General features: G+C 40.2%; 1 protein-coding gene across 1 annotated transcript; it reads left to right on the top strand.

The window, feature by feature from the left end:
• Positions 1-1,385: 1,385 nt before the first annotated feature.
• aurkb (aurora kinase B) lies at positions 1,386-8,646 on the top strand. The gene is made up of 9 exons (XM_019870111.1): positions 1,386-1,510; positions 2,176-2,214; positions 2,577-2,652; positions 2,744-2,789; positions 3,401-3,589; positions 4,932-5,070; positions 5,668-5,816; positions 5,945-6,119; positions 8,471-8,646. The coding sequence occupies exons 1-9, from the start codon at positions 1,505-1,507 to the stop codon at positions 8,642-8,644; spliced, it is 993 nt and encodes a 330-aa protein (XP_019725670.1). The 5' UTR covers positions 1,386-1,504; the 3' UTR covers positions 8,645-8,646.
• The last annotated feature ends 482 nt before the right edge of the window (positions 8,647-9,128 follow it).

The raw sequence follows: 9,128 nt of genomic DNA, 5'->3' as shown, positions 1-9,128 counted from the left end.
GCGCGCGCGCACACACACACACACACACACACACACACACACACACACACACACACACACACACACACACACACACACACAATATTGGCTTAATTCTCCTTCCTGTATAGTAGTCTGTTGCTTCAATTTACCTTTTAGCGCTGACTTTCATCCTACCCCATATCCCCTCCGGCATGCATTTGGTTCCATTTTGGGCATGAAACTCCTTGTGGTCCTGCTCCCCGCAGCCATACCATCATAGACACAAAACGGCCTCTCCTCCAATGAATGTCCTGGCCCAAAAACACTCCGCAATGGCTTTACACGACGCACAATGAAATTAAAGAGAAAAATTAGCAGAGCTCTTATAACAGGCTGGGAATTTAAAGGCGTCATATTTCCCCATTGCGTCTTATTTGATCTCACCTAGATCAAAGTTGCTCAGAAGAGGGTGGATTAAGTCCATCCATCCAATATGACAAATGAATTATAGCACTGCTTAATTTACTGTAATTTCTGGAGAATAGAATGAAACATTTAGTTTTTGTCACACTGCGTTTATTGAATGGCCATTGTGCTGCTCTTTCTGATGTGCTCGTCCTGGCCGCTGGAGGCTGTATACGACAGAAAGACACATACCGCTCCTTGATAAACGCACTACTGAATGTTAAGAATGTCTTCTAAGTGAGTGAGTGGTTATATGTGTGTGGTCTTTTTAGACTTGGGCTGTCAGATCTTTGTATATACAGTATGAGTCTTTTAAAACACACATGCAGATGTTCTTTAATTTAAACTGACATTCATTGTAGTCTCTGTTTATTTCTAACGTTCAATGATGATTTAACTCCTAACATACAGTGAAGATGAATTCTACTTTGAGTGAGCAAGTTCTGTTCTGTTAAAGATCTTTGACAACTACACAAATCCACTGTATATTTCAGAAGTCCACAAAACCATCATGAAGGATAGACGTCATATGTGGTTTGCCAAATGAAATTCATATAAATGTTTGAACCCTTAAGGCAACACACAAATACAATTACTGTATTTTAAAAGATAACATCAAATGCCATGTTTTTGTTCCCTGCCTTAAATAAAAGTGGCACTTGATGTGAACTTTTTCAGGCATGGGCATCAATTACTTTACTTTTCATTTTTTGTGCGTGCACACACACACACACACACACACACACATTTTGGGGGGGGGCTAACAGACATTTTGTTTACATGTCAAATCACTGGCACAATTAAATTACTAAGTACTTGAGTAAATCTTTTTTTTTTTTTTTTGTAAAAGAAACGTTCCAATGCCTACATTTACTGAAGGCGGGTCAATGTTGATTTAAGGCAATCACACACTCTCCTTCGGTTTTGCTTCCTGCCCTTCCTGGCCAATGGTAGCTCTCGATGTGCAAGACGCTGACCAACCAGCTTCGTCCTTCTTGACATTTTGAAAAAGTTGGCGGCCGTATTCGTTGGGAGGAAGAGTTGAGCCACACTTTAAAGTTGTCGATTTAGCACAAAGATGCAGGTAAGTTTTTTTTCTTCTGTTGTAGTTGTGAAATAATACAGCACGTGGGTTACTAACCTTGAGCCATTCACTTTTCCCTTTGTTCATACGTTTAGCCACCTAGCCGACAGTGGCTGAGCGACTGTTTTGAACGAGTGAGCCTAAATTAACGATTTAAATCTTGTGAAAATTCATATATTACAAAGGAACAAAACGTCTTAATATACACTCAGCACGTCTTAATCATTGGCTATGACCAAAGTTTGCTTTCCTCGTTGCTTACACACTAAAACATGTTGTGGATGATAAGAACGTTGTTTGCGGGGTAGTTGTTGTTTACTATTGTACCGAATGTATGTCTTTTTCTCATTGTAATCACTCAACGGAAAATTACAATGGCCGTTATGTGCGACCCTGCTTGCAAAGACTGCAAAAAACAAAACAAAACACTGGCATTGTTGGTTAATATACGTGTCTTGATTCACATCCACATACTGTACATATGCATTCTGTCTGTGTACTGTGTATAAGTCTCACAGAGAAAGTATTGTATATTACTAGATAGGTGGCACAAAATGCTAAAATTAAACTTTGTTAAAAATATCGATTTATGTTTTACTTTGTTTCCTCGTTGCATAAAAATCCAAAGTATAATTGATTAATTGCCAAAATATATTTCTTTATAGAATAAAGAAAATCACGTGCCAAGGGCTTTGCAGCAGCAGGTAAGATGATGAAACCGAGCGTTGAACTAGTAACATGTTGTAATCCTGCAGTTGTTCATGAATGTAGCAGTTATGTTTTTTTAATAACAACGTACAGATGTAAATATTCAGCCATTTCTTTTACAATTGTGGATTACTGTCATCTTTTTCACACACATACACATTTTTTCACGACGAGGTAGTATTCTATATCTACACAGAAGTAGGGTGTAACTAAAATACACACACACTCACACACACACACACACACATTTTGTTTTCTTTGTATTGCAAAAGAAAGGCCATACAGAAAAGTCATTCTACTCAAGAATCTATTCACAATAAAGGCAACATTTCTTTCTGCTCTGAACCTGTCGGACTAGTCCTCGAGTATTTTGGCAGGCCCACAGCGTGTTCTGGTGAAACCCTGGCTAACTGCAGACAAAAATGTAGTCACAGGTAATGTGAGGGTCTTTAAAAAATAAGTAAATATAGACACTGGGGAATATTTTTGAACTTACTTTGCTGATAAAGTATACATCAATTTTAGGACCTGTCAGAGAGTGTGTTGGTTCATCCTCCAGTTCAGTTGCAAAGTAAGTATCCAGTAATCCCTTGCCTTTTTAAGCGTGTTATGGTAAACATAAAGCAATGTTTTTTTTTTTTTTTTCCTGCTGGAATCCACTTCAATTAGTGTACTGTATTTAAAATTGCGACAATGTGATGACTGTAGGGTTGGGCATTTTTTGAATTCCGGTCCCGATTCCAGTTTGAAACGATTCTCAATGCTGATTCTTTTACAGGGCAGGGTAAAAAAAAAAAGTATGCATGGTTTTGATTTAATCAGAGTAGTAGTGATCGAAAAAACGTATTTTGCATTATTAAACAACCAGATGTGCATATAAGATGTAGGTATTGTTGTCCACTTGGAGTTGATTAATTCTGACATAATACTTTGGACATTCATTTTTGTATGCGTTGTTTGCTCCTGGCTCACCATCGCTTCACCATTGGGGGAAGTTATTGATCCGTGTGGTGGTGCATGAGCCAGCAGATATTATTCCATATGGAAAAATTAAGCTTCGAGGCAGCGATTTGGCTTCACCTGGGTTGTTTATATATATATATATATATATATATATATTTTTTTTTTTTTTCAATTACTACACTCTCTTGATTTCCTCCTGCCCCCTTCTTTTAAAATCAGGCAAGTCACCATTGACGACTTTGACATCGGTCGACCCCTGGGGAAGGGCAAGTTTGGCAACGTGTACCTTGCCAGGGTGAAGAAGCTGCAAGCCATTGTAGCCCTGAAGGTGTTGTTCAAGTCGCAGATGGAGAAGGAGGGTGTGGAGCATCAACTCAGGAGGGAGATCGAGATCCAGGCCCACCTCAAGTAAGTGTCTTTTGCTGTATTTCATTTTGTCTCACTGACTCTCTTGGCAGCCATTGAAATAATACCATGGAAACCATCCAGAGTCACACAATCCGTTCTGGGATGTTGATCGAATGCTGTTCAGCTGTAAAATGATTTTTTAAAACAAAAATATTAAGATATAAAAACAAACACTCGTAACTTTTATCACCTATTGCAGACATGCTGTGAAGGTCATTCACCTTGTATCATTTTTTACAATCTTCATGATTTAATGAGTTTGAAAATGTATTTGACTGCTTTGTAATAACAGTTTGTGATATATTTACAGTTAAAACTATTAAAATAGGCTATTACACGATGTCCTTTTAGGACGGGTGCCAATTGCATTTTTAGAACTGTGATTGTATTAGTTGTAGCAGTCGTATATTGTGGCTGTCGTTGCCCGGACTTCATCTATGACTGGTGAAACAGGAAAAGTTCCCATGAATGTGATAGCAGTGCTGTTTTTGCTGATGAACTCAATGGATACGTCACCACTATGGCTTAAAATGATTTTGGAAAATAATGAATAGCCCCCTTAAATATTGTGAGTGTAATTTAACATGCAATCATTTTTTTAAAGCGAGATAACACTTTGTCTGCGGTATGGAGTGTACAACCAACCTGAAGATTTACATTTTTACCTATCCCAAACTCAACAAGGACTGTATTTCCAGCTTGAAAAGCAAATTTTTCCACTCCTTTTATTGGTATGTAAAATGTCAGAATGCTCAAAACGTGACTTGGCACATATGTGACACCCCCGACCCCCAGACGATCGGGGGCATGTGACCCCATCCCATAATGCTTCACGGTTGAAGATGTAAATCATTTCCCTTTATAACTTTTACGTTGAATAATTTCTTGTGTTCCTGTTGGTTGATAAAAGGGTGTGTTTTACCTCCTTTATTTTTTTTTATTTGTTAACTATTTGTTTTCTTTCATGTGCAAACTATGCATGTACTGAACTTAAATCCTGGCTACATTTGATGTGGGTGGGGTATCAATGACTTGTGCCTCATGTTACTCACCTGTGCAGCTTAGTGGCAATTGTTATTTTCTTTCCTGAAGATAAGCATCTTACAGTTGTTGGATATTTTGCCAGCTTTGTTTTGTCACAAAGCAATGCATTAAGTCTTGTAATAGTAACTTTAGTCAGATTATTAGTTAGATCACTTGTTACTTGAAATTGCAGCCATCACTGAGTAGCGCGTTACTTTGTAACACGTCCTTACTGTCATCACTGCGCTCGGGTCACTTGTAATTGAAATACCACTTTATTGCTAAATGTATATTTATAGTTTTCCCCCCTTCTTCTCAGGCATCCCAACATCCTTCGCTTCTACAACTATTTTCATGATCGCAAGAGGGTGTTTTTGGTGCTCGAGTACGCGCCACGTGGCGAGCTGTACAAGGAGCTCCAGAAATACGGACGCTTTGATGACCAGCGCACTGCCACGGTAAGACATTGTTCTTTGAAGCGAGGAGCCATCCTTTTGTCAATGGAGGCGGTGTTGTCTTGTAAGATCGTCTCATGTTTGCAGGGTTATGGTTAGTTAGATTTTGTGTGCACGTTTGGGTGTGTTCGTTTTTATTTTTTCCAAAATGCTTCGTTTTAGTTTTTATTACTTCTTTTTTAAACATGCCGTGTTAGTGAGAAATAAAACCCGGCAGATTCGCATAGTTGCCGTCTTGTTTTTTTTTTTGGCTTTTTTCAAAATGTATTTTACATGTTTATCACGGTTTGGGGAAAATTCTGGGAGGTTGAAATCCCTCCAATGCGTTTAAAGGGCATCGATTATATGCAGATTTTAGTTTTCTGCGAGCCGGCCTGGTCCACTGCAGTCATAGTTTTACTCTATTAACCTAAAATGTAGTGTCCGTGAGTGATATAGTTTTTAAAAACACTTGGTTTTAATAAACAAAATATATTTTTCAATTTTTGTTCGTTTTGTTAGTTTTTGTCAATAATACGTTTTTTAACAATGATAATAACCTTGGTTGTTTGTTCATAAGTGGTGAAGAATTTCTGAAGATGTTGCTGCTTTCATTTCCAGTACATGGAAGAGATCTCCGATGCACTGTTGTACTGTCACGCGAAGAAAGTTATCCATCGTGACATCAAGCCAGAGAATCTACTACTTGGCTACCGTGGGGAGCTGAAAATTGCCGATTTTGGTTGGTCGGTTCATGCGCCTTCTCTCAGGTATGCAGCACCTATCAAGTTCCAGATATTTGTAAAACGTTTTCCAACTTTGAAACTGGATTTTATTTTTTTTTATTCTTCAAAAGCCACTACTGCAAAGTACATGTAACGTATCGCCATTTGTGCAGGCGTCGTACAATGTGTGGAACGCTGGATTACCTCCCTCCCGAGATGATCGAGGGCCGCACCCACAGCGAGAAGGTGGACCTGTGGTGCATTGGAGTCCTCTGTTATGAGTGCCTTGTGGGGAACCCTCCCTTCGAAACTACCTCTCACTCTGATACCTACAAAAGAATTATGAAGGTGAGTCAGTCACAGTCAATGTTTCGAACATTTGCCTCTCTCAGGCTAAATTGCTGTATCACAACCATCCATAACAGAAGATCCATTATTTATGTCTTAACTCAGTGAAATTGGGTTTTTGTTTCCTCGGCTGTGTATGCTTTCTCATTGAAATAGGACCAGTGTCTGGTGTAGAGCTGAACAGTTTTGAAAAATAATCTAATTGTAATTTGTTCTCCTCAATATTGTGATTGTTATTTAATATGCAATTATTTTTTCAAGGTGTTTCTTTTTTTTTTTTTGATAAACATCCATCCATTCTCTACCGCTTATCTGGGGTCGCGTCGTAGGGACAACAGCTTTAGCAAGGAAGCCCAGACTTCCCTCGCCCTAGCCACTTCTTCCAGCTCTTCCCAGGGGATCCGAAGGCGTTTCCAGGCCAGCTGGGATACATCATCTCTCCAGCGTGTCCTGGGTCATCCCTGGGGCCTCCTGTAGGTGGGACATGCCTGGAACACTTCACCAGGGAGTTATCCGGGAGGCATCCTAATCAGATGCCCAAGCCACCTCATCTGGCTCCTCTCAATGTGGAAGTGGCATGACTCTGAGTCCCTCCCGGATGACCGATCTTCTCACCCTATCTCTAAGATAGAGCCCGGACACCATGCGGAGGAAACTCATTTCGGATGCTTGTATCCAGGATCTCATTCTTTCTGTCACGACCCACAGCTCGTGACCATAGATGAGGGTAGGAACGTGAATCGAGAGCTTCTCCTTTTGGCAAAGCTCCTTCTTCACTACGACAGACCGATACAAAGTCTGCATCACAGCATACACTGCACCGATCTCCCACTCCATTCTGCCTTCCCCCGTGAACAAGACCCCAACATAATTAAACTCCTCCACTTGGGGTAAGATCTCATCCCCAACCCGGAGAGGGCAACCCACCCTTTTCTGACTGAGGACCGTGGGTTTAGATTTGGACTTGCGGATTTTCATCCCAACCGCTTCACACTCGGCTGCAAGCCGCTCCAGTGAGAGCTGGAGATCTCGGCTTGAAGAAGCCAACATCACCTGCAAAAAGCAGAGATGCAATACTGAGGCCAACAAAGCGGACGCCCTTAACATCTCGGCTGTGCCAAGAAATTTTGTCCATCAAGGTTATGAACAGAATTGCTTACAAAGGGCAGCGGTGGTGGAGTCCAATCCTCACTGGAAATGAGTCTTAATGCAAACCAGACTGGCATCCAAGGTAGAGGGACCAAACAGCCTGTATTAGGGGGTTCGGTATCCCATACTCCCGAATAACCCCCCACAAAACTCCCAAGGGGCACGGTCCAACACCCTTGACAAGCCCACAAAGCAGATGTAGACCAGTTGGGCGAACTCCCATGCACCCTCGAGGACCCTGCCAAAGGTGTAGAGCTGGTCCACTGTTCCGCGGCAGAGACAAAAACAAACACAAGCAATAACTTCACAAAATTAAAATGTATCTGTTGCAATAAACAATATCAGAAATATTGAAATACAAATGAACCATGAATGACTTTTTTTTTTTTTTAATCGACTGTACTTCAGTTAGAGTTGTTAACTTCCGAAACACTTTGACTTCCAATATTTCGAATGTTCACTATGACGTCACAAAATTCTACCAAACAAGTATGACTTAAACATAAATCAAAACGTCCTAAATCAGATTACAGTAATAGGAAAATAAGCATAAGTTGAGGCACGTCCTGTTAGATGTTATAGTTACAATGTCATCCTGACACCGAAATCCTTCTCTGATGTGGCACTTGAAAATACTGTATGTATTTCTCTTCTATATTATATAGCCGTGGGAAGTTTCTTTTCGGGCCCGACCTATATATAGAATTTCTGAGGACGATTTTGTGGCTGGGAAAAAATATATATATTACCGTGGCCAGCTTGGTCCCTATTTCCCACGAATAGCGAGGGTCAACTGTAAATATATTCGAGATTGAGTGTCCTTGTCCTTTTTGGTTCCCAGAATGCACTGTGGTGCAGTGCATTTCATTAATAAAGTTATAATGACATAAATCCTTGTCATATGTGTTTGTCTTACCTGTAGTTGATTGTGTGTCATACTTAACACGTATGTTTGATCCATGTTGTTATGTTTTTATTTTATTATTTTGTCACTCGTAAAATGATGTAAACTGATTCCGCTGTTGTCTTTATGTTGTTTAAAAGTTTGAGTTTTCCTTTCGCGCTACTTGCTTTGTTTTCACCAATCTTTAAAGATACTGTTCTCTTAGTTTGTCAAGTGCATAAAATGAAAGGACAATTTTAAAATCTACAGGACTGATGGCTCTTCAGCTGTTTCTGAATCTGGTCCCGTTATTTTGCAGGTGGATCTAAAGTTCCCAAGTGTCGTCTCCGAGGGGGCACGGGACCTGATCAGCAAGCTGCTTCGCCACTGCCCCACCGATCGTCTACCGCTACAGCGCGTCATCGAGCACCCGTGGGTCCGCGACAATTCGCGCCGGATCTTACCCCCCATCTGTCCTGCCAAAACCTCGTGAGCCCAATCCAAAGCTACCTGTGTTATTTTTGTGATGGGGAGATATGATTCATCGTCCTGCATTCTTTTAGTAAATGTCCTGCTGTGGGCTCAAAAATGTATTTTTCATGTTGTATCTTGTACAGGGTGGTGTTTTTATTTTTGGGTGCATCTCAATAAATGAGAATATTGTCAAAAATGTCATTTCATTTGATTAATTCAAAAACGCAATTGTACAGATCCATTAAACAGTGGAGGGCCCCAATGTGAAGTCCCCCCCACGAGGCCCCTAAATCCCTGCAGGCACTGTTGGTTGTAAGGCTGAATTTTAATTGACAGTGTCAAACAGATTTAATAATATAGTAATAATTGTGCTTGCCTTTTTTTTTTTTTTTTTTATGAAAGCTGATAAGTGCCATCAACAATGTTTTACACTAGTCAACTAAGTACAATACAGTACACTCATGAATAAAGCAGGGGTCACCATCATAGTCTCCATGTCAACC

Source organism: Hippocampus comes, unplaced genomic scaffold (assembly GCF_001891065.2).
Source record: "Hippocampus comes isolate QL1 unplaced genomic scaffold, H_comes_QL1_v1.1 scaffold9, whole genome shotgun sequence".
Taxonomy (NCBI): Eukaryota; Metazoa; Chordata; class Actinopteri; order Syngnathiformes; family Syngnathidae; genus Hippocampus; species Hippocampus comes.
Note: the sequence above shows the minus strand (reverse complement) of the source record. Positions and strands in the feature narration are given on the sequence as shown.

Coding starts and splice junctions, on each gene's coding strand:
- aurkb (XM_019870111.1), top strand. Junction 2,653..2,743: donor AGACAAAAATGTAGTCACAG/GTAATGTGAGGG, acceptor CATCAATTTTAG/GACCTGTCAGAGAGTGTGTT. Junction 6,120..8,470: donor CCTACAAAAGAATTATGAAG/GTGAGTCAGTCA, acceptor GTTATTTTGCAG/GTGGATCTAAAGTTCCCAAG.